Raw genomic sequence first — 25,924 nt, forward strand, 5'->3', positions numbered from 1 at the left:
GTTAATCTACAAAGCATTTTTTTATTTATAACTGCTGACACTACTGAACCAAAGTTAGGGCTTGAGAAGCTTCTATAGCTGAATTTAGGGTTGACAGGAGATGTTAAACATAGGAGAGACTTTACACATAAAACTCTTTTAAGTGTCAGGACTGGGCTATTGCTGTAATCGTGGACTCATAGGCCCATTGTCCATACTACATGCAAAAGCCACCTTTTTCCTATTTATTTACTTGTATAAAAAGAGAAGAAGTTCTAAGTGCACTCAGTAAAAGCTCATACACACAAGCCTTCTAGCTCAAAGGATGATTTTGAGGACCAGTAGTCCTAGTGTATTTTTCACCCTAAATATCTGGTGGTTGTAATATTTTAATCTACCTGTGAAGAGTCCAGAGAGCAAAGGTGTGTTCATCCTGGGGCTGTTGTTTCTTTTTCTTCTATGGGCTGCTGAGATAACACACAAACATGGACCAGTTCTTACTAATTTGTATTTGTTTGTTTATAGGACCATGTTACAATACATTATTACCTGCAAGCCTGTCCACTATCAAGCCACATGCCCAAAAGTTCTGATATTCTTAACCCTGACCTTCAATGTCAATCAGGCCACATACATGCCTATCCTACCCTTAGTATTACACACACTTTTGTGAGATTATAAATACCCTTTTAAGTACCCTTCATAAAGTCCATACATCCGATATAATTATTATTACGCAGTATTTATATAGTGCCAACATATTACACAGCATTGTACAAAGTCTTCTCTTTAGATGTCCCTCAAGGGGGCTCACAATCTAATGTCCCTACCTCAGTCATATGTCATTACCACAGTCTAAGGTTAATTTTGTAGGGAAGCTAATTAACCAAACTGAATGTTATGGGAATGTGAGAGGAAACCAGAGTACCCGGAAAAAACCCGTGCAAACTCCTTGCATTTAGTGTCCTGGTCAAGATTGGAACCTGGGACCTAGTGCTGCAAAGGCCAGAGTGCTACCCACTGAGTCGCCATTCTGCCCAATATAATATGGGTTTGCCTTCATGTACATAATTCAGAAAATTAATGTAAACCCAGGTGTAGCAAGGGTTTTATATAAATGATTCTCTTGGACTAAAAGCTTTCCAAGCTGCAGTATAAGCAGCGCCAGATTTCCCACAAAACCATCTGAGCTGTGGCCTTGGGTGCCATGATCACTAGGGGGGGTATTTGAGCACCTGGGGATCCATTGCCTGCTATACAACTTCCTCTGTACTGTTCTTTGTACACCTGGAGAGGAGCCTAAAGAGGTGTGGCTGAAGCTGCAGAGCACATCATCCCCCAAGCAAGCTCATATGCTTGGCTCACTCTCTCCCCGCTTTGACCTCACTGGGTCACATCTGCATAACAGAGAGAGAGCTGCCAGTTAGCTTGAATATACCTGTTCAGGAATTGGGGGGAGGTATCTGGGAGTGCACAGAATAGAGGGGCACCACAAACTAGCTGGCCCAGGGGAGAAAAAAATATATAAATCCGCCCTTGAGTACGAGCTGTGATTTTTTTTTGAATAAACAGTTTGTATGAGTACACAAATACATTCAGTGCCTTAGATTTGGTTGTGTCTCTTCTTGCTGTTTGTGGTTCATAACTTTCGATTTCCTTTAAATATTTTTTATCTATTGTACCTGCTAGCTCAGCTGATGTGTGAGTCGGTGTACAATTCATCAGAGCTTTTTTTATGTTATGAGATCACATGCGATAATTGCTAAGCATTTTTTATCAGCTTATACATTGTAACAACACGTGCTGATACTGGCATAAAGCTATTTTTCATTTTCTTAGTATTTTCATTGTATTTAAATGGTGTAAATGTACTGGAAATCATAGGGCCTGAGGGGAAATTTTGATGCCTCCCAGTCAATGCAAAAAAACATTGGGAAGAAAATGGGAAGAAAAAAGACATTGGAGAACATTTGGAAAAATACACTAGTGGTCAGCAAGAATGCTATTGATGTTCAGTGTGTGGAAAGTTCCCCCCATACATATAAAAAAAAATGTGCATATGGCAACCAGAATCCAGGCGTAATGTTTATTCTGACAGAGACAATGTGCCTTGGCTTTAAATGTGGACTTGCTCTCAGGTCACTGTGGATTCATCAGAAAGAAAGTCATGCAGAAGGAATCTCACCTGATTCCCCCAGTGGGTGAAAGCTGAAGAGCTGCTTTAGTATCTTTCTTTTATCTGGCTTTTTTGTAGTATATTTAACAATTCCTGTTCTCTGTAAATGTCGTCTGCTAGTCCCTAAAATAGAACAAATATGTGTTAACTTTTAATCAGCTAATGTGATTCATAATAAATCAGTAATGCCTGTAGTTTCCCCACCAACCAAATATTGCCAAAGAACAACAGCTAAGATTCGTAAAGATTCTAGTTCCAAACAATAATTACAACAAGTTTTATCCTTGAATCTACTTGGTAAACATCTAAATGAAAAGAAGTTGCTGGCAAAGTAATTTACTAGAATATACTTGTGGCCTAGTGTTACCCGGGAGAATACCCGGCCTTAAAATGTTATACATTTGTCTTTTTTTCTCATTTGTTCTTAGCAACTGAACTGCACATCACTCAAGCAGTGACAAAATGTATTTAGTTGTGAATAAAGTGAAGAATGGTTAGAACTTCTGTTTTCCCTTTACCTATGATTTGTGTTCTGTAAAGGAAGTGAAGGGAAATCTCCCCAATGAGACACAAAGGGCCGAAATAAACTTTAGGCACTTTCAGAGTTTCATATCCTTTACAAATATATCTGTCTTTAGAATGACTTTCCTTAACTGCACAGTACTTTACCGGTAATGAAAAAAGAATCCTTATTTGTTTCTTATAGATGTCTCTCAATGACTGTAGGTGCCACTGCTATGACACAACAATAATTTGATTTGACTTTAATTTAAACTATGACTGATTGATTTAAAGTAAAGCCAGGAATATTGACCTGATATATGCCTGGCATATGATTTTCTAGTTATCCTAGATCCATGAGTGTCTGTAGAATGTGATGTAGGCATGAAGTTGATATTCTGACCTTAAAAAGGGAAAGAGAATACAACAGATTACAAAGAACATTTACTGGTACATTTTTACACAAGCGATACAAATCATTCTCATTTCCAACCAAAGCAGACATTATTGCAGCAATCTGTTTCTAATGATTAATCATATATTCCTAGGACTGTCTCATGCATGGGCATGCTTGTTACAATGTGATGATACAACGTCATTTAGCTTTACCAATAGTAGCATTGTGAAGTCTTGAAAAATCTAAAGGAAATACTGTATGAAGTCTTACCTGATAAAATATAAATTGAATTAGATAATAGTTTTTTTTAATACTTGGTTATTGGGAAATCCTAAGTAGATTGTACCAATTAGATTGTTACATGTGACCCTTTAAACTAGTTAGTTTATTTCATATGGATGAATGCAAAATTAATGATAAATTAGATTTGCTGTCAAAAACCGCATGGTTAGCTGCTACAGGGCGTATTACAAACTGCTGCTATTATGTGCCTAGGAGCAGCAAACCGCACTGCACATTGGCATTCAGTGAGAACGAGGTTCTTCCTTCAGAGGTGGAAAAGCACTTGCACAACAAGAAGAAACATGTTGCTTCCAGCAACTGTTCCATAAACCCAATACAAATGTAACCACGTACACACAAAATTCCCAACCACTCCTATTCGGTTAAATGGGATTGCTGGGAGCATGGTTGATCTTGTGGTAAAGTTTGAAAGAGTCCTGAAACTTACCACTGCTTATTACCACTATTGTACCTTAACGTCCTGGTTTGGAGGGATGATCTCTCTTTCAGATCAAAGTCCTTATACCTGCTTTCAGTCCTCCCTCTTTTGGGTAGATATATACTTCTATAAAATGTATTTTTAACTATTAAAAAGTTATTTTGCATGAAATTGTCTATCTAGCTTTAAAAAAAACTGTGCTGTAGGAGTGTGTTGTTTTCCTACAAACCTTGAGCTACAAAGTGTCCCTCTTCCTTGTCTCCAAATGGGAGTTAGATTTTTTGGAGTTTTCATGCAACATTGCCAATATGAGAATACAGAATAAAGTCTGGCATGCACTGTGTTATATCTGTGTGTATCCATAGGCTGGTCAGACTTTTCATCTTCCAGCAATCTTCCTCCTGACACATACATGGAGCACATACACACCAAAAGGCTGGTTCTCTTTTCTCCAAGGCAAGGGGATCGATCAGCTTCTGACCACACAACAATTTTCCAGTATGTAGGAAATAGTCAGTGTGTAAATATGATCACTTCTACAAATATGTAGCATAGATGTCATATCATGTACACTGCATTTTCCTGATACAGACGGGTCTACTATAGATATTATTCAGTTACAATCTTAACTAATATACAGCATGCTAAACTTTTTGCAATCTTCAAATTCACCTAGAAATCATATGACAGACCACTTCAATGGCCAACAAAAATGTGGCAAGGGGGAATAGTGGGTGGAGCAGAACAACCAGGCACTACTATAAGTTTAGCTGTCACAATATACACTTTGACAAATAAAAAAAATCATGGTATTTTTTTTTAAGGAAAAAAGACAAAATAACACTTTTTTAGTAATAGTTAAAAGTTAGAATTTGCAATAGGAAAACACATGTCTCAACTATTGAACAATGTAAGGACTTTGCCACATCCCAAATTATTTATATGAGAGAACCTCAAATTGAGAGGAGCTGGGAAAATAAAACTTTATTTATAACATACTTTCTAAAGATTTTTAAAAGTTCAAAGAACATCCATAAATCAGAACTAAACCTGTGTGACTTATCTATCAGCGTCACATCGTAGGGCACTGCCATCTTTATTCCCTTTCTCCTACAGACGGTATTAGGTCATCTTGTTTGGCCATGATGGGATGATGTAACTTTACCGCAGGTGTACGGGAGTTCATTCATCCCTGGAACATGCAATGGAAGCCAGGACTCCTGGCTTCCCAGAGCTATCAGGCAGGTAAGACTCAATATTGTAAAAGGGCCATGCTTGCCCCTATCTGCAATAACAATCTGTCTGATCATGGAAACTTAAAAGTGGAACTTTAGTTCCACTTTAAAAACTAACTAAAAACTAAAACTAACTAAAACTAAAAAACTAAAACTAACACAAAATCCACATTAGTGGCTTTGATATATCTCTCAGTCATATATTTCTCCTCCTGATCTTTCTCATTTATACTTCCACATCACTCAGATCCACACAGTATTTATGCTATGAGTAATCACCTAATATATCTTTGCCAACAAAATTAACCATTCTCTTCCTTTCTATTTATACCCTTTTGGCCTTAGGGTTTGTATTCCTCCAAAATATTGAGAAAGCAAGAAAACCACCCTATATTCAGTTTTATAAATATTTATCTTAACTTGGATTAGGTGTAGGGACAGTTGACTTTCATGTTCATTGTGGAGCCCTGGAATGAGGGGCTGATTGGGAGGTCATGAGCTGATGGTTACTGTTCCAGTTGATGATGTCCTCTGGATACCCACCCGGAGGGGTTTTCTTGGTATGAAGCACAGTTGGTGTTTGTTGTTACCACCAGAGTGATTTACTAACTATATGTGAGGGTATACATGTATTTCTCTTATGAATAAGAATACTGTGACCCTAAAAAAGCATAGAAAAGTTGTCTGTAAAAAGCTCCGGTATTCTAATGAAATTATCATCCCTTGGCAAGTGGATATGAAACTCTTGGTCCTCAAATCAATAGGATAAGAGAGAAATATACACCTGAGAGATATATATCAAAGCCTCTTATGTGGATTGTGTGTTTATGTTTTTATTGATGTTCTTTGAACTAAGCCTAAAAAGGTTGTAAATAGAGTTGCTATGTTTTGCCATTACAATCCCAGATTTTTGACTATCTTCTCTATGAAGGGTTAGAATTTATGAATTTTTTAAGTCTTTTACTTCCTGTCCTGGTGATAACCACTCACCCTGTGTCTTGGGTCAGGCTTTAAGGCATAGAGATGTGAATTGATCTGGATATTATTTCCATCACATAGCTTTTAGGAGTTTGTATGACATATATTTTATATCATAACATAGGAAACTGTCTAAGCACAGCAGTCTAAACATTTCAGGATGTACAGAGTTGTCTGAGCCAAACCCAGTGAATCATTCTTCCTATCTATGTGTGTTGTTCTTAGGAAAACTATAACGTAAATTGTTCTTTTGTTACAAAACACATGCACAGAGTAAGGCTACAACATACGAAATGGATGGAGTTAGCAGGAAGTAAGAAAGGAGATCATGGCTTATAATGTAAGGCAGTCAAAGGGCAGCATTTACCTTTCACTGGTCAGTAAAAGCAATGAGAACAATGATGAATGCTGATTGGCCAATGTGCACTTTACACATTACTTTTTTCTTATTGGATAAGCATATTAGTCTTCAATAATCAGGCTGGGGCTCACACACACCATGCACCAAACCCTATGTAACTAAAAAGTACTTGTTAAAGTTCAATCCCAGGATGCTCCTCTTTTCTCCAATGCTCTGGGTTGTGGATGAACTCTTGGATTTGTCACTTAAAGCCATTTCACACATTTGCAATTGGCCACAGCATTCTACTGCATGCTCAACTGCACTTCCATTCACGTTAACAAGAGTGGTTGGGAACCATTTTGTTCATGCGTTTGCAGTTGCAGCAGATCGTGGTGCAGTTCCTGAAAAATTCAGAAAAATCTTACCTCTGATATACATTGGCTGGTGGTAGCTCCAGAAGAAATTATTGTCATACAAAATTTGTTGATTAGATTGACCCTTTAAAAGAAAAAAATCTAGTTTAGGATAAATACATGCACAGTAAGTACCTACATTAATTCCCTACATTTTCTTTTCTGAAATTAACTGTTTACCATGCTAATAACATAAAAGGAAACAAAGACAAACTACTGAGATGGAGAAATTAGATTAATTATAACTGCTAACAAGACCCTGATCGGAAAGCGTGTCTTTGTTGCTCCTAACAACTCATCAGATCACCTTCTCTTTCTTTTTTGTAGGGAAAACCAATGCCTTTTTCTCAGATGTTTAATTTACCCGCCAAAAACAGTGAAAGACAATATGGCACTACTGTTAGCAGAGATACTCAAGTTGGTCAATGAATAAATCACGAGATAGAATCTTTATTGGAGGGGTTTTTGTACCACCCTAAATATTTTTTGGCCCAAGCTGGAGTTATATTTAAAAGCAGAACTAAATTCCTCTGTATAGACGTATGCAGTAACCATAATGCACAGCATCACACACATACAGTGGGTATAGAGAAGTAAAACTTCCATCAAAATGTATAATACAACTTATAACATCCAAGTGAAAAATATGTTAGCATCAGATATTAGCACAAATGAAATGGATAAAGTATCACCATACAGTGTAAGTACTTTGTGGAATTACCATTTTATTACAGCCTTCCGGGCTACTTCTCTACCAACTTTGCACATCTAGATTGTGCATGTTTGTCAACTCTTCTTTACAGAACTGTTCAAGCCCAATCATTTTAAAGGTGACCATTGGTGGATTGAAAACTTTGTCATTCCACAGATTATCACTAGGATTTGAGTCTTTGCTCTGACTAGGCAACACATAGACATTCACCTGTCACTCCTTAAGCAGGGTTGTAGGGAGCACAAATGTAGAAGCATTGCCTTGTGTAGAAATTATATTAGCAGAAATCTTTCATATAATACATTGGGCCCAATGTGTATGGCAAATAAAGTGTGTGGCAAACTTTATCTAGTAGTATTCACATTCAGTAGGACTTGTTGTTGTTGAAGATGTTTCTAGCCTTCCAACTGAACTGCAGAAAATAGACTACTATGGATGAACCCGGGTGATCCAGCAAACCTGAAATGGATAAACTAAAACCATTTGCTATTATTTGGCATATGTTTTCAATCCTGGGCCAAATCTATTCTAGGTTTGCTGAATAACCTAGGTTCACTCATGATAATTTATCTTCTCCAGTCTTGGAGAACTTTAATAAATCAGCCCCTTTGTGTATGACAAATAATGTATGTGGCAAGCTTTATCTAGTATTGGTTAGTCACATTCAACTGGCCTTGTTCTTGTATATTGAAGACATTTTACAGCCTTCCAAGTTTGTGCTTCAGTTCAGTTGGAAGGCTTTGAAACGTCTTCAACATTACATGAGAAATTCCAGTTGCATGTAACTATCTACTACTACCACCGGAGTATACAATGTCCTGGATAAATGAGAACTTTTTAGAGACTTGTGGTCCCCATAGGGAGATTTCCCCTTATCTCTTGTTCTGGTGACAACTGTAACATGGTCATCTGAACAAATAGAGTTCTAATATAAAGCTGTATTATTTCCATTTAATCTTATTTAGGAAGGGTAAATATATTTCTGCTGCAATATTAAAGGAAAGCACCTGTAGTACTTTTCTTACAGAGGTGTTTGAAAAGGCCGACACACCACCATGGAGTTGAAATTGCTGCTTTGTCTAAGATATAAAAAGACAGAGAATGTAATTGTAGGGTTGAAGGAATAATTAGCGTTTGGTTATTGTAGCACAAGAGTGGAAAATGAAAGTACACTTTTGCCGGGAATGTAATGTGGAGAATTACAGGGAGCAACTTGTCATTTGTGTAATTAAAATATATAGTACTTTGTGTAATGACAGGAATGGCTATTTATGCTCATTGGAGTAATATAACCTCCTACAAAACATCACATAGCACTTGGCTGATTGAATAGGTCAAACATACATATAAAGAAGAGGAGAGCTGTTACTGTAATAAATACAACTAATGAGATATGCACATAATAAAGTACTGCACTCGCTAACAATTTTTTTTCCTTTTTTTGGTGGAGTAGGACATTTTAGAACCTCCACTGGGCTTTGCTTTGTTGTCTGTGTGCTCATTGGGGATTTACCCTCACTCCCTGTCCTGGAGACAACTGTAAAAAAAAATAGGGATGGAGCAATACAAAGCTAAAAGAGGTCCCAGCCTTTCTCCATGCTGCAAAACTACCACAGACTCACTTGCTCCTTGATCCACCACCTCTCCTCTTCCTATTTTTGGTGAGTCAAGACCATATTAGTTCTATACTAGACCTTGGACTAACAGGAAAGAAGAGTAAGAAAAGGCTGAAGGATACTGTGACATCACTAAACTTTGAAAACAGGTAGGTATACGACTGCAGAGGAGCTCCAAATTGTCAAAAAATGGAGGTGTTTATAAACTAAGGAGTTGGGCTTTATTATAAAAGATTTAGGGGTTTTATCCAAAAGTCACACATTCTTCACATTGGATACAAAGTGTATGATTTATAATTGTCTTGGTGGAAAATCTAGAGCTTGTACATTCAACTTCATCAGGTATCACTAAATAACTGACCGCTGCTGTTTCCTATGGGGACAACATTCTGGGATGCCAGTGCCAGATCTAATACAACCTTATACCTGCTGATAGAATCTTCTGAAGTATAGAAAGATCTGGTGTGCTGATGTGTGTGGGCTTTATAACATCAACAGTACAAAGAGCAATTTTGTGTTGTAATCCATTGCATTTAGCTAAGCAAAGTTTAACTGAACTGGTATAGACTGAGACTGGTATAGTCAGCTTGTTGACTATATACTTTACATCTGACACATTTATCTTGTGCACCAGTGGAAATGAACATTACCTTCCTCCTATTGTGCTAAGGAAATAGGCAAATTAGGACAAACATGTAAGAATTCTACATAATAACGGATCCTCTGTATCAACAAGTACATTTTCTTGTATAAAGGCTGAATATTAGGCACGCTGTCCTATGCTTACCCATTAACAATAAACCACTTCCTTTTGACATTAGAGCAGATATCCAGCACATTTCACAAGGTCAATTAAAAGTCATTTATTCTGTCTGAAGTTTGTTTTTTTGATACCTAAATCTTTCAGCCCAGGTTTGATATTAGAGTAAGATTTTGGACAATTCTCCCTGGAAAAAAAATGGATATACCCTTCTCCAAAGAGGGACCTTATTTCTAGGTTTGTGTTTGTCAAATGTTGACATTTTTTGCATTGGAAGTGTAGTGAGCAGAATGCAGTTACATTATTAGCCAATCTTGGCCAGACATTATTAACCGTACGTTATGGTTGATTCATCATGGACCGGGTTAAACATATAATAAGCTATATTACCAGCTCCTCATTTTGATCAGTTTGCAGAGGTTCATTTTTCTCAGAATTCATAAGTGGCGAGAAAGAAGCCTTAAAAAAGAGGTTCATTGTTTATTTGAGAACTCCGGAAAAAATTTAAACTTAACAAAAGATTACCATTTAATCCAGCTTTGTATTTATTACCAAAAGTTAAACATATTTTTAATTCATGGTTATATTACCACCTGTATTATCCTTACATTGGTTTCCTCTAAATCCCGCACAGCAGGAAGGTATGTAAGAGGCAGCATTGTGAAGTATGATGACCCTTTAAGTGTGGAGATATTTCATTCATCAGACTGGGATGTGCACGTTACTAAACTGTATTGTTTAACTGCACAGAAAAAATGTGACATCATTGACCTGGCATTATTGACTTACATGGATAGCTGTATTACAATTCCAGCTGTATATTACTACAGATGTTTTGACAGGGTATTTAGTATATATATAAACTGTGTGTTTTTCTGATTGTCTGAGGTTCAGTTTTAATGATAAGTTTCTGAAACTCACAATTTTATTTGTACAGAAGAAAAGCATCATGTTGCTGCTGATAACACTCTTTGGGTTAAGTTCAGACAGACAGTGGGAATTTCCTTATATGTACAATATGAGGCACTTTGCCAGCTGCATGGAAGCCACTATAACTATACCAATTTTTAATGAATAGTGTTTGAACATTGACAATGGGCTGTATTCAACTGCTCACCATTGCCCCTGTTCATTGCCTAAGGCGTCTGTGGCTGACACGCTACATGTACTGAATGCAAGCATAGTTATCTCCTTTCCTTACCATGTATTTGAACATATTTTTAATTTTAAAAACAATATTTGTATTTATATATATATTGGTAACGTGGTCACAAAAGTATATAGGGATGAGATAACAGGGATGGGTTTGAAATGTTTCCTTGTTTCTCCATTTTCTGTCGAGCCCTTGGAAATATCTGGAACGTTAAGGCATGGGAAGCATTTCCCTATTGTCCCTTGATGCAGTACCAATATGGACCCAATTGGCAGGCCCAAGCACTGTCACTAGGTAGGTGGGCAAAGGTCATATGGGGCAATGTTCCAAAAAGCAAACTGAATGATGGGGGAGCAAGAGGAAATTAAGTATCAATGATGAGTAAAGTGATACTTTAACTTTAAAGTCATTAGAAATAAAGAAAAGGATTATAGAATTTTATGATATAACAAATGCAAGTCCACAGATATATTTTTTAAGAGGAATGCCTTCACTGCAGTTATAAAACAGTCATTCTAAAAAGCAATTCACAATACAATTCAGAGTTGTTCAGCAGAGTACCAGGACTGGTGGCTTGTGTGGTCTGCTTGTTCCTGTGCCCTCAGCTGCCTTTTCTTGGGTCTGGAATACAAGCAGGAAATGTGTGGTTAACACTTAAAATTGCTGATCATCTCAAAAGCAAACAGCAAAGTTTAGAAATAGTGCAAATAGTCTTACATGTGCACATCAAAGCTACATTTAAAACTCATTCCCTGTACAATTCATGATCTGTCTCATCTGCAGATTACATCAGTGCTGGGTGGTGGCCCTCTTCATAGAACGTTGCTGTACATCACTCGTTTTCCCCTGCTGTTGATGGAAATGATCTAATGATTGTTTCCAACAACAGTTACATAGAGTGCCTTTACCAAGGTTACTTGTCCAGTTAAGTTCACTGCAGTCTGTAAAATAGTTTATTTACAGTGCTTATGGGGCAAGCAAACATTTTCATTATTAATATAATGAAAACCATATGTATGAAAACAATTAGGATTTTATCTAAACTAATAATGTTCAATGAAAGGTATTTTTAATTCCTTGTATGCCACTCAAGATGGCTAAATGTACGTACAAGTGAAAAAAATGGGCAAATGTACTTCAATGGTTGACATAGGTGAATGTACCAAGAAGTGCACTTTAAATTCCTAATTCTGAATAAATGTACATGTAATGTAGCGTGTTTTCACTTTGTACTGCTATGTGAGGGACAGCCAATGAAGAACTGTGTTTATGCCAAAAGGCCAAAAGGAGGCACTAAGTATAAATGGTTGTTAGGGTAAACATTGTTTTTTTTTAAAACAATTAGTAAAGTTGACAGCAGATGTTCTTAAAATCGCCAGCCTAAAGAAACGTGCCTGCAACCTCCTAACTTATATTGCATATAGCCTGTGTGCTCAGGAATCATGTTTATATTATTTTATTTATTTTAATAACTATATGTATGATCTTTGTTTTAAAAATGAATATTTGATTCATACCATCAAGTCCATCAAGTTCAACCGCTAGGGAAATAAATGTATCCCAGATAAAACCCTATGGTACAATCCCTGGTATAATTTGCTCCAACAAGGGAAAAAAAATCCTTCCTGACTCCATGAGGCAATTGGATGTTCCCTGATTCAACAGTGTCTGTTATCTTTACTTTAAAACTTTAATCCCCAGTTATATTCTGTGCTTCTAGAAAAGCATCCAGCATTTTCTTAAAGCAATCTGCTAGTTGCTGAAACTACTTCCTGGGGTAGCCGATTCCACATTTTCACAGACCTTACAGTGAAGAATCCCTTCCTTATCCAGAGCTTATATTTCTTTTCCTCCAGACGCATGACAAATGATTCACAAAGCACTAGTAGTTAGCCATAGAGGCAGTACAGCAAATTAAGCTACTTTAGTTCCTTTTATCTGACTGCAACATCTTACTAAGCCAGCCAAAAAAAAACGATGCAACACAAATTGTGTGGCTCATTGTTCTGTAAACTGGTTTCTTGTAGGCCTTTTAATGCAAAATGCAATGTTCACTTTTAATGTCTATGCCTCCCTTTACTTACTGACGATATTTTAAAGATGTAGCTGTGAAGAAAATGTATTTTTTATTCTTAATAAAATGTAAAAAATTAGGTCTAAAAACACGATGAAAAAGTTATCAACTGTCATCGGCATTACGGAATAAAGAAACCATTTCTTCCTGATCACTGTGTAGTCTGTACTTTTCTGCTCTCTACATTTCTTATTTAACGCTACAATAGGGCCAGTAAATAAATGTAATGCATTAGAAATTATGGTGATATTGAAGCCTACTCCGCTTGGTAAGAGGCCAATTTACATTATGGGTAAAACATTTTAGTATTAAAAAAATAAATTTCAGTGAAGTCAACAGTTTACCTCATTTTCATGTTGATAATCTACAAATCCTTTTGTCTCAGTTTCTTCTCCAATTTCACACTTTTGTGGTTGAAAAAGAGACTACAAAAATAAAAGTAAAAACAAATATAAGTTAGCAATAAAACATTTAGACAACTGAATGAAACAAAACAATGCTGAACTATATATATATAACTATATATATATATATATATATTTATTTATATATATATTATATGTATTTGTGTGAATTAAAACAGAATAGGATGTAGCTTGACAAATATGTCAAAATACCTTTCCTGCAACATGAATGATTGGATGTTGATGTTTATTACAATTCTTGGTTTTGCGTTCGCTGGAAGAGTGGATGGATGCCCTGGATGTTTGTGTTCTCCATGGGTCTATCAAACTTTTGCCATTTCTGTAAAACTGCAGAGGAAAATGTCTTTTCTTACTTTTTAGAAAGATAGCAACTTGCTTTCTAGTGTGAGCTGAGGTGAGCATTTTGGTTTTCCAAGGATCCTCAAGATTTCTCCCATCTGTGGAAAAGTGCAGTGAAGTGTGTGTCCTGAATTCTGTAGGTATCTGGGCTGTTTTGATGGGGGTTGTATGTAAATGTGATCTTAAAGGATCTTCCACCTCATTGTAATGACTTGAAGAATTTACTTCCAGTGGAGAATATGAAATTTGTTTTTTGTTTCCTGCAGAGAACGGTATCTCCTCAGGTTCCCCTAGAAGTAAATTGCCATCTGTGATCTCTTGGGGGGATTGAGTATGGGTTGCTGTTGTAGGTGCTGTAGATATTTGTGTCATCCGGGGTTTCCCTATAACGATGGAATACTTTTTGTCATCTCTGTATAACAGTTCTGGAGACCTGATATCTGCTGTTTTTTTTGTTGTCTCTGGTGCTGTGGATATTTGAGTATTACCAGGCTGTGCTACAGAAACAAAATGACTTTCAACTTTTCTATACAATGGTCCTTGATATCTCATTTCTGAAGAAACGGCTAGTGGTGCTGCAGATATTTGAGTACCCCAAGGTTCTGTTGCATACACTTGATGGCTTTCACTGTCTCTATGAAATTGATTTTGGGACATTTGTTCCACAATGTCCTGAGGAACCGGTGTCTGTATTTTGATGGGAGCTCTAGATAACTGTGTCTTGTGAGCATCCTTAAGAAGGGTGAACTGACTTTTATCACCTCTGAAAATCTGTTGATCAGAAAATATTTCTCCAATCAGTGGTGTATTTGGCATTAGTTTTTTTGCTGTGATATACATAGTAGAAAGCTGAGCCTTCTGAGGTTCCAGCATTAGGTTTTGATATAATGTACCATCAATGAAAAAGTGTTGTTGAGGAATAATTGCACTGTTTTTAGGAGGAAATTGAGCATCCGCTGCTATTCCATCAGACAACTGCATCCGCAACAAATCCCCAACAGTAGTGTACTGGGGTTCATCACTACTGGAATATTTATGTTGAGAAAGGGTTTCATTGATTGAAGGCAGGTTCTCTTGTATTTTCATTGTGTCCGCAGATGTGTCAGACAAGCTTTTGTTAGGTAAGTTACTCTCTTCAGCAGCTCCAACACACCTAGTGTTAGAAACACCTGATGCTATCTGTGCAGAGTCTGACAAATTGTACATTGTGTTTGTGTGAAGTCCTGAAGAGTTGCAAGGAAATATATCTTGTCTATGATCTGGTGTTTGCGAAATATCACAACCAGCAGATGAGAGTCCGTCTTCCTCTGTAGTTTCAAAAGTTGGTGTCAATGAACTCCTGCAATGAAGTTAAGCAGACAAAGGCATTTTCTAAATGTATCAGAATAAAAAGAAATGTCTGTCATAGATTTTAATATGCAAATTACAGTATGTAGATAATGTTATCATTATAACTTGCCAAGCTTTTTGATATTGGTTAGCATATAGTTATGCTTATTCAGAATGAAGTTCAGATTTCTTAACATCCTTAACTGTGAGTAGATAAGTGATGTAGAATAGAGTGACCCATCAAAAGTAAACTTCCAGTAGTTCCAGGAGTGATTTATTTCCTAGATTTTTGGATGGAAGCTCCAGACATCGTTGTTTATTATGCTTTGTAGTTTATTATAGTATTGTTTACGTGTATTAGGCATATTAGTGTTTTAAAAAGTCCTGAATAAAGCAGCTGTCACAAGATATCTCTTATTAACTTTATTACCCAGAAAACCTTACTTTGTCTGCCTCCATTCAAACCTGTTTTAATTTAATCCTGGGGCCTGAGTTCTGGGCTAAATCTTTCCCCAACCCAGCTTCCTTTTTCCTGCCCAATTGGTGTCATCAGTCACTGAGGATAACATTGGAAGCACCCAGCACTGAAAAGAGCTGGAACTCTGCCTAATGTAGAAATATAGTCCTCACATTGCTGGAAGAGGTAGCTGGGGACCGATGCATGTGTTTGAGTAAGGTTTGCCGGTGTTTAACCCGTGCTTGTATCACTATTGTCAACTATTGGCTGCCAGTTCTGAGGTGGAGGGATTATTTTTACAGACAGCAATTAAGGTTGGCATTGTTACAGATGAATTAATATACTAAGTAATGGTTGACTTTAGATGCTGTTCTTCACTCATTTTGCAGATACAAAAGTAACCCTTGGGGTCTTTGAAGTTGGACAGCCCTGTTCTAGTATCTGCTCTTATGCAGGGCTTTTAAATGTTAACAATGGCTGTCAGTTTAATTTTTAACTTTACTATGTAAGTACCATAAAATCGGCATAAATCTAAGCTTACAGAAGCATATAACATTCTTTATAAATAATTAAAAGTATATATATATACCCTTTAACATGTTCCAATTTTCCATTTTCTTGTATTGTTTGAGAAATACCTTGTACCTAAAATAATAAAAAAACAAAACAAAACAATGCTTAGGGGCAGTATAGCTTTTTATAAAGATATTAGACAATGCGCTTTCTCCGGACACTGGAAAATGGCAGTATAGTTTCCACTAGGGGCCAGGGATTGTATGTACAGCTCAATGTATTGCATGATTGGCAGTATATTTTAAAAACAAGTGATGTGAACTGACATAAAGTATATTTTCCATTGAGCCACCAGGTGTGCCATTTTTGCATGAAATTTGCATTTCATTAGGAGCTACAGTCTAGCCATATACTGTATGTCCAACTTGGCACCAGGGTCTGGCATAAAACATTCCACTGGTCACCAGGGTCAGGCAGTATATTTTCTACTGGGCACCAGGGACCAGCAGTATGCAATCCACTAGGGATTGAAAGTATATTTTACACTGGGCACTAGGGATTAAAATAATGTTGCCACTATACATTTCCATAGACATCAGGTGTTGGACGTAACCTCTCTCTCTTAAAGACAAGTAACAATTTCTAGTAGGCATTGGGGAATGGCAGAGGGCTTTCCACACCCAATACGATTTGGCAATATACAGGGATTGCCAATATACTTTCCACTAAGCACCAAGGACTGGCAGATAATTTTCAAGAAGCTGAAAGGACTGTCAGCACATACTTTCCACTAAACACCAGAAAATGTTGATATACTTACAGTGGTAAAAATTATTCTGTATTTAATATAGTGTATGTAATATATTTTCACCATGCATTAGTCAACTTTATATACATTGAACTACAGGGGCTGGTCTTTCCATCTGTTTCATAAAATATAAATTTGAGGCAAAATATTTTAATGGTAAATGGGTCTTTAACACATTCACAGGGCCAATTTCATATTTTCATTTTTATTTTGCTGCCAAAACTACTCACATTATCCTTGTTCTTGTTAAGTAAGGAGACTTCTCTATATAACGATACTGACAAACACCACAATACAGAACATAAAAAACACATAAATATTTAAATAGATCATAGAAAGTGATGCTTTACTAACTTGATTTTTTCCCAAGGTACCCCGCTGCTCCTCTTCCTCTTCCTCTGCCGTCTGTTCTATAGAAGGGGTTTGTTTTTGCTCAGTGCTAAGAATTTTTCCTTTGCTGCTCTGGACATCTAGAGATTTATGAATGGCAATACTGATTTTGTGTTGTTGTTCACTGGAATCTGATGTTTCAGTTAATCTATCAGGTTGGGCTATATATTCAGTATGTCCAATCTCATGCACTAAATCAGATTTAGGTTTTACTTTGTCTTCTACAGAATTTTTTCTTTCATCTTTTCCCAGTATTGACTTATGAGTGAGGTTTTCAGCTCCCTTTTCAATCATGTTTTCTGCATGAGACAAATCAGTAGGTTTTATCCCAGGACTTATTGACAGTTGATTTATATGTGATGTCATATTATCTGCTACGGATACAGCCATTGTTGTAGCTGAGGTGGCGGAAGGCCTGTTGTCTTGGTCTGTAGCTGATTTTACATTTTGAGTCATGTTTACTTTCTTGCCGCTTCCCTGCATTATTTTCTCATCTGTTATAGACAGGGGTGCTCTAGTTTCACTATGCGGATGACTGCTCTCCTAGTTAAAAACGAGAAGTAATCAGTGTAAACACACTACTACAGGCTTCTTGAAAACTGCATTAGTTGTCTCAAGCTACATATTAAGTTTTTTTTAAAGCAAAAATGTACCTCCTGCTTTGGTGACATCTTAGACATTTTGCCACATGCGAAATACACATAAGGGAGGTTATGGACCTGGATAGGGGTTTATGTTCATTTAATTCTACCATTCGAACAACTCACAACCACAAAGCCCTTTCAAAATGGAGAAAAGACTTGATTTTTCTTGCTGCAGTTACACTCAGTGGTCTCATACTTCAGTGATTACCAACCTTTCGGACCTCACAGACCACTAAATTCAAAATTTTAAATCTGGTGAATGCATGGGGAGCTGTGTGTCACTCAAAGAAGAAGAAACTTCCCCCAGTTTGTCATCATAATGCCAGAACCCACTCACTCTCCCATCGCAGGCTCAGACCTGCTAGCTAAACATCCTGGGGGAACAGAAGCACAGGGCTGTGATTATGAGAGACATGATCAGTGGGGGCAGTAAATGGGCTCCGCTGGAGGGGTGCACCAGTGAGGTGGTGGTTTTTCTGCGGAGCACCAAAATTTTCTTGCGGACCAGTGATTGGTGACCACTGTCCTACATTACTTTAGCCCATGAATGGACAGCAGAAGAAGGAACACATTAATGAGCTTATCTCTTTATCTACTTTCTTCTATCAAAATGCTCCTTGGATTGCACAATTGATCCGCTTTGTGCTCGGCTCCTCCCCCCCACCCCCTACATACAACATAACAAGTTGATATCAAGTGAAAATCAGGTATACATGCTGTGTGAGGGATTAGCTTTCAATGCACTCACTGCAGAGAGGTATTTCTTACTTCCAATGTCAGGGTACAACCAGGGTGCACTCACATAAAACTCTAATAAAAAGCAACCCAGGGTGCACTCACATAAAACTCTAATGATAAGCAAATTCCATAGGTTTCTCTCGCAGGGGATCACTGTCATTACACAATGACAGAAAACACAAATTTAGCCTAGCACACCACTAATACCTTGGTATGGGAATTCCAGCCTGAATCCTTTGTGTTCTGAGCAGTTATTACATCTAAAAAATGGACACTAATGTTTCTAGCGTTGAAACCACAGAAAGAAATTGTCAGCCGGGGAATTTTATGTATAATCCTGAATGTTAACAAGATTAGCCCAAAACATACCTACCAAGATTCACCCTGGCAAGAATCGACCTAATAAGTTTATCCCAGTAAATGTCATATAGTATATAGGAGGAATCCTGCTAATAAGGCCACTAATGTTTTTTTTCTGCACCAAGCTCCATCTGTAACCATTCTTTAGTGTAGGCGTGATTGTTGGAGGGTGGTAGAGTTCAGCCAGATCGACTGAACAACTGATCACACAACTCAGGGATCCAGTTCAGCTCAAACTGGCTAGAAACTGTAATCTGAGCATTGGATATGAGTCCAGAAACTATTACAGCATTCCCACATCCTGTTCAATTTTACTTGGAAAAAGGTGCCCATTTAGTTATGGAGTGACTTTCTTTTGTGAATTAGGAAAAAGTACATGTTGAATGCTTTTAACACAAAGAAAACGGGGGGACTAGCTCAAGGCTCCTCTGTTTTTGTTTTTTGTTTTTGAGTCAAAAACATTGAACATCTTTTTTTTGCACAGTGGTTGAAATTTGTCATGTCATGAAATTGTTGTAATGTCATCACAGCATGACCACAACAGTAATATTGTCAGCCTAAGCTCCACATTTATAGAATATGTTCATTGAAATAAACTTCCCAGAAACAGTGGTTTTCCGCATACAATAGGTATTATGCATTCAAGAAAAAAGTCATACCTAAAATCTGATAGATTATGCACTTTAATCTGAAATAATCCTAACTAGATTTAGTTAAGTGTTTGAATGTTGCCCCTGTTTCTTACATTGCTTTTTGTTAAATGCAAATGAGGTAGTTTACTATAGTAGTCAAACCCCTGATATAAATAGTTCAAGAATCCAGAATACTGAAACAAAATAGAATAAAATACTTCTCTTTGCAGTTTCCTTATATTCATAAAATAGGCACACCAAGAAAAGCAGTATAAAGTATAGGGTGTGAACTGATGCTAAACGGCCATCTAGTGGCTGTTTTGGGAACAATAATGTAATTAAATTATAATCCAATAAACTGCATTTAAACCCCAAAAGAAAAGAAAAGTGAATATATTAAAAGTTAGACACGGTGGCTGCATTTGTTTTTGTTAAAAAAAAAATCATTTTTCTTTATGTTTATCCTACCAGCAGCACACTTTTTGCTCTACAGAGGAACAATGCAGTCACCCTGGGATTGGACCACAATATACTTGTTAAAAAAGTGGTGTTCTATAGTTCACAGGTAGCTTAAAACAATGCCACCTATTAGGACACCTATTAGGAGCTCACTGGATTTCTGGCCACATCAACAGGCATTTTTTATACAGACCAAACAGATATGATAAACCCTTTTTAAATATAGGCCAAAAGGTATAAGACGAGAGACCTTCTGGGTTTACATACACACCTAATTATCTATTCATATGTAGACAATAAGAAATGCACACCTGGCAAAGTGAATACGAAATAACATTGGAAATAAGAATAAAGCACAAAGTGCTTTTTTGGGAGATACATGATTTATAATTACCTGGATCTCTGGTGTTCCAACATTTGCGGGTTCAGCAACACCAAGAGCCTCATTCACAGCCCTGTAATACACATTGTATAAAAACATTGCAGTACAAGCTGTAGGTGCTTGATAAAAGGGTAATTTTTAGTGCAATCATCTCATTTAACTATTACAAAATCTAAACATATCAGCCCAAAAGCATCCAAAATAAAGTGCCAGATCATGTTGAGAAGGATGTTTGAGGTTGGAGGTATATATATATACACTAATTTAATCACAATATTTATTTTCAACTCATAATTATGAACATTTGAGGCTATAAAAACCTGAACATTTTGGAGACTGTACTCTCCTGCTAAGCTAAAGGGCATTTTCATTTTATAGAAATCCCTAGATCTAACAGTAATCAGTTGCCTTTTGTTATAGGTCCAGATAAGTCAGTTTCACTGATCCATACAGATGACATCGTGGCCCAGCTGGACATTGTACCTTTTACCTAATTCAAATTCTCACCCCTGATCTTGGTTCCAAGTGCTATGAATTTTAGAAAAATCCCCCTTCTTCTCCAACTGCAGATTTCTCTTATTCTTAGCAGCACCAGATGTAGTTGGTTCCTTCTATACAAAAAGCAATGTCAAGGAAATAGAACAGTAATTAAAAAAAAACAGTTCAATAAAAGAAATTGTTCTCTAGATATGCACACTAAAAATCATCTGATGTGTTAAATTGTGGTATACAATAGAATTAGTTAGGTGAACATGTGCAGAGCTCAATTCCAATAAAACCTATAAATCCTGATACTACTTTAGTGTGATTCTCAGCAAATAATCCTAAAAAACATCAGGGAAAATATTACAAGAAATTATCTCCTGAGCCCTGCAGTTGCCCACTTACAGCGAGGAAGAATATCAAACTATGGAAAACACCATGTAAGATTAAAGTTGTGTGTTGCAGGCAGCAATAACATACAGGTTACTTACTCACCTGTAATTCTTCCAATTTAGTATCATCAGCTTGCTTTACAAATGTTTCAGGTTCTTCCACAGGCCTATAAAAATACAAGATTGTCATAGGAGAAACCTAGCTTCTAGTGAAGAGAAACCTAATGGTTGGGTTATTACACATGGATTGAAGACAGCATAGAGAAGTGTTTCATGACCATTTTAACATGAAGGAACCCATGAAATAATGTTCAGGTCTTTAGTGAACCCCTTCCATAATTCATATATCTACAGCTCACAGAACATTAGTGTGGTGGTCAGTTGGAAGAATGCCTTTTACATTGCTGGTCATTGGGAAGAATGTCACACTTACAGAGAGCCAAAAAAGATCATTGATATAAAGTATATTGACTTGAGAATGTTTCTCATTGTTCAGGGAAGCCCTAGCAACCTCTGGTGGAACCCTGGTTGTGAAACACTGGTATAGATGGATGTCTCACTACCAACATGGCTTAAGTGTATCTATTATTTTTAAACCATATCTAGAACCAAACCTCTTCCGTATTAGGTAGTGTAGATAAATGCAAAATTAAGATTTTATTTATTCCCTTTGGATAGATTTCCTTTTAGGTCTTGCCCTAGAGACACAACATGGGTTAAAGGAAATGCCTTTTTGCTTGTCACATTGTTCCAGTAGAGACAATAAATACCTAAATGAAGTTGTTTTGTCTTTATGTAGACTTTAAACTTTATAGACACATACGAATTTGATTGTAAATAGTGCTATAAAAAAGATATATGTACAAGGGTTAGGCATATTTGTCCATATGTCTTTATATATACTTCCCAACTTTGAGTAAAGAGGAAGGGTACAATTTACCACGAAGTATGCAGGCAAAGGACAACAAATGTCATACTCAAGAGGTTGGATTTAAGAGTTTAGAGTGGTATAACACCATTATAGGTTTTATTAGAGGTCTGTACATCATACCAAAAAGAGATAGAAGGAGCAAGGGTGGATAAAAGAATTATATGCTTCAAATCGTATTAAGCCTAAATCAAGAAAGTTGGAGGGAGACTTGAAAGGTGCATAACAGTTTACATCTATCAAATGCTTTGTTTAAACATATAGGTTTCTTTATCTGGGCACAATAAACCTATCTTTATATCATACCAGGTACAATAAATAAAAGCTCTTAGGACCTTTTCAGACCTGCAGTGTTAAACTGCAGTGTCAAAAAAGCTGCGACTGTGGTGCGGATCCTCAGGCCATACCCATGCGGGCAAAAGCAACATGTGACTTTTGCTAATCACAATCTGCCACAGCCTTGTGGTAAAAAGGGTCTCAACCAATTCTATTTACCTGGAGAGGTTGGGATCAAGGTTGAGCCTGTGCCAGACAGCTGAGGCTCACTACAGGTCTTAAATGACCCTTGCAGTTCCAAGGATCGCTCCCTGTGATGCTCAGCAATTGTCATCAAAATGTGAGCATATAAGGTTTTTGTTCTAACATGTTACCTCTATGAAAAAATAGGCTGTGCTGCCCCCCACTTTCCCTACTCCTGAATCATAAGTGGTTAAAGCCTGCTGTTGTGAAGGCACGCATTTCTAATCTTTTGTCTTGGTAAATAAATGGTAGCACTTTAAAAGTTGGTAATAAATTGCAGTAATGTAAAAGGCACTGGCTAAGAATTACTAAAAACTTTTCCCTTTTTTGCTAGTGATATCCACACTGAAAACTAAGTTTACCCCAAAAGATGAGACAAGGACACTTACAAAACTTGTTGCGGGCTGTCTGCAAGTACAGCTGGTGATTTTGTTAGCATAACTCTTTCTGGTTTATATTCAGCTTTGACAAGAATGCTGCTTCCAGGCTTCTGTCCTAACTAAAGAAAAAATTAAGGTTGGACGTGTTTATGCTGAGCATTGAGTGATGTCCTAGAAGAATGTAGGAAGGCTAAGCTTGCTGAGGACAGCACAAACATGGAAGAGCTTGCTTGGTGTCTCTGAGAAAACTTGGTTTGTTTGGTGAGGGAGAACCAAATCACTTACAGAAAACAAAAGTATTGGAAGAGCTTTGTTTATAGGGAAACCACTACACCATTTGGATCTTAAATTCTAACAATAAAATTCTAACTTTTTTCTCCTTTTACAGAAAAGACAACAGTTGGTGAATGGTCACACAGATGTTTCATTCTGGAAATCTCTGCATGCTTTAGTGAGTGGTTACAAATCTCAGATTGGCTTTTTTTATTTTCTTCTTTGTCTTTGTTTTCAAAATGTTGGATTCTGATTCATCTCTTGCTTGCCATCAGGCTGAATAAAGTCATAGCAAAATATTCACCAAAAATCACCGAATATTTCTAATTTTTTAAAGTTAGATATGCTCGGCATGTTAATAGTTTGTGTAGGATGAACGATAACTATACAGTGCCTAGCACAATAAAGATCCCATAAAATGATCTTTTACTTTATTATATATTTTTTTTCTTGTTGTAGCCACCCCTTGCAAATGTGAAATCTAATAAATGAAAGGCTGAAAGAAGGGGTTTGTAGTGGTTTATGTGTACAGTATTTCAAGAGTCAAGCAAAATTACATTATACAGAGAATTTTATACATTGTCCAGAACCCATTATACCATCATGGGATGTGGCCTGCCGAACTAAACAGCGTACAACTACTTCAAGGATTAACCGTGTAATGTCTTGTTTCCCAACATATTTCACCTTTTCGCTTCCTCAGGGGTATGTATAAGACATTATAATAATTTTAGGTGTTTTAGTAAATTAATATTCGTTGGCGTAGTAACAGGAGTGGAGAGAGATGGTCACAGACAGCAGATTGGACCTGGAACTATGAGACTGGAACAGATGATCCCAGGTGGTAAACTTCATAAAGGTATTGGCCAGCAGCAAGGGAGAGAAGATACAGCAGCCGCAGGCACATTATCTATTCTTGTTTATTCTTCAGTGCTGCATATTATGTTGGTGCTTTATCAATATCATTACTATTTATTAAAATTATTATGATAGGTATGGTATAAGGTAATAATATTAGAAAATATTTTGAATAATTAACATTCGAATGCATTTCTAGGTCACTCACCTTTAACTGAAAGATTTGTTTTAGCTCATTTTCTAAAATAATCTTCTCTTCCAAGAGAACCTGGTATGCTGCTTTCATCCTAGTGTATTTCTAGAAGATTCACAAACATAAAGAATGAGGTGTTCATTGAAAAACAAAACAAATACAATAACCACAAATGATAAGGTGGCTGAAGGCATCTTGTTTGCAATGTCATGGTGGCACATATTTTGGTTGTTTTTGATACTATGTTTTTTTAGAAGCCCTAGTGTGTGGCATAAAAATATCATAGCAAGGGCACAAATCAGTGTGAACTGTAGAGGAGGCATGCTAAGGGTCCAAACATCTTTTGAAGAGAATACACTTTCATCAGTGAAGCTGGGTGATCCAGCAAACCTAGAATGGATCTGGTCCAGGATTGAAAACATTTGCTAACAAACAGCTAATGAGTTTTAGGAAATCCATTCCAGGTTTGCTGGATTACCCAGATTTACTGATGAAAGTGTATCCTCTCCAGCCTTGGAGAGCTTTAATAATCAGGCTCATTGTACCAAGCAAAAGATTAACGGCCTGCTGGCAAATGCATGGTCCCCACACTTAGTATACTAACAAAGTAAACAACATTGGGGTTTAAATTCTATAAATAAATTGAAACTTTCAAACATATACAGCTCCTTAAACCTAGAATACACTCCAGTCCTAAGAAAGCTGTGTTTGGCTTGCCCATTTATATAGGGGTGATTTTTCTGCAGTATTGTCAATTTGTGAATTGAATTAAAGATGTCTTTTTGCAAAACTTGATTGAGTTTCCCATTGAAGATTACTTTGTTGGAATGGTCATGTGGTTACATCAGTGAAAGCAGCCATATGGCCTTGACGTCACCAGAACTTCATTGAGTTTTGGTGAAAATGATCCTAAGGAAATCAGAGCAGATGAGATCTCATAGAAAAACACTGCACTCCATTTCAAGAGCATCTTCTTGGAAGGATGATGATCATCATGGCCCAGGTTCTGTAAGAGGATTATGGGGGTAAGGTGAGCTTAATTCTATTTTTTTCTTTTAAGGTACAACTTTCCCCTACTAAGTGTAGATGATTTGGAGACTGGGAGGACATATGGTAAGTGTATGCAGACATTCCATTTTAGCAGAAGGCCCTCTTTAAATTAAAATTTCAGTTTAGGGGTTTAAGTGTTTGGGTAAGGTAAAGGGTTGGGGTAAGTAGCAAATAAGGTTGAAGTAAAAGTGCAAATGATAGGGTTAGGGTTAGCGTTAAGGATACATTTTCATGTTGGTTAAGGGTTATGTTTGGGTAGTAGAAGGAAAGTTAAGTGTTATGGATTCCATTCAAGGCCTTTCTAAAATTTGCAG

At 36.9% G+C, this 25,924-nt stretch overlaps 1 protein-coding gene across 4 annotated transcripts in view; it reads right to left on the reverse strand.

Annotated features, from left to right (window-relative positions):
• The window catches only part of CCDC7 (coiled-coil domain containing 7), a 40,808-nt gene that overhangs the window by 914 nt on the left and 13,970 nt on the right, over nt 1-25,924 (reverse strand). Inside the window, exons 12-27 of one of the 4 annotated variants that reach the window (XM_072412655.1) lie at nt 24,576-24,665; nt 23,246-23,355; nt 21,513-21,576; nt 21,042-21,145; nt 20,547-20,607; nt 17,284-17,862; nt 16,198-16,253; nt 13,676-15,161; nt 13,403-13,483; nt 11,546-11,605; nt 10,222-10,290; nt 8,481-8,534; nt 6,756-6,828; nt 2,970-3,059; nt 2,165-2,278; nt 378-446 (exon numbers count right to left, since the gene is read on the reverse strand). In XM_072412655.1, coding sequence (XP_072268756.1) covers nt 378-446; nt 2,165-2,278; nt 2,970-3,059; nt 6,756-6,828; nt 8,481-8,534; nt 10,222-10,290; nt 11,546-11,605; nt 13,403-13,483; nt 13,676-15,161; nt 16,198-16,253; nt 17,284-17,862; nt 20,547-20,607; nt 21,042-21,145; nt 21,513-21,576; nt 23,246-23,355; nt 24,576-24,665 — 3,160 coding nt within the window. Of the gene's footprint in view, nt 1-377; nt 447-2,164; nt 2,279-2,969; nt 3,060-6,755; nt 6,829-8,462; nt 8,535-10,221; nt 10,291-11,545; nt 11,606-13,402; nt 13,484-13,675; nt 15,162-16,197; nt 16,254-17,283; nt 17,863-20,546; nt 20,608-21,041; nt 21,146-21,512; nt 21,577-23,245; nt 23,356-24,575; nt 24,666-25,924 lie in introns of all 4 variants that reach the window. The other 3 variants (XM_072412654.1, XM_072412656.1, XM_072412657.1) reach the window with 3 other exon arrangements.

This window comes from Pyxicephalus adspersus, chromosome 5 (genome assembly GCF_032062135.1).
Source record: "Pyxicephalus adspersus chromosome 5, UCB_Pads_2.0, whole genome shotgun sequence".
Taxonomy (NCBI): Eukaryota; Metazoa; Chordata; class Amphibia; order Anura; family Pyxicephalidae; genus Pyxicephalus; species Pyxicephalus adspersus.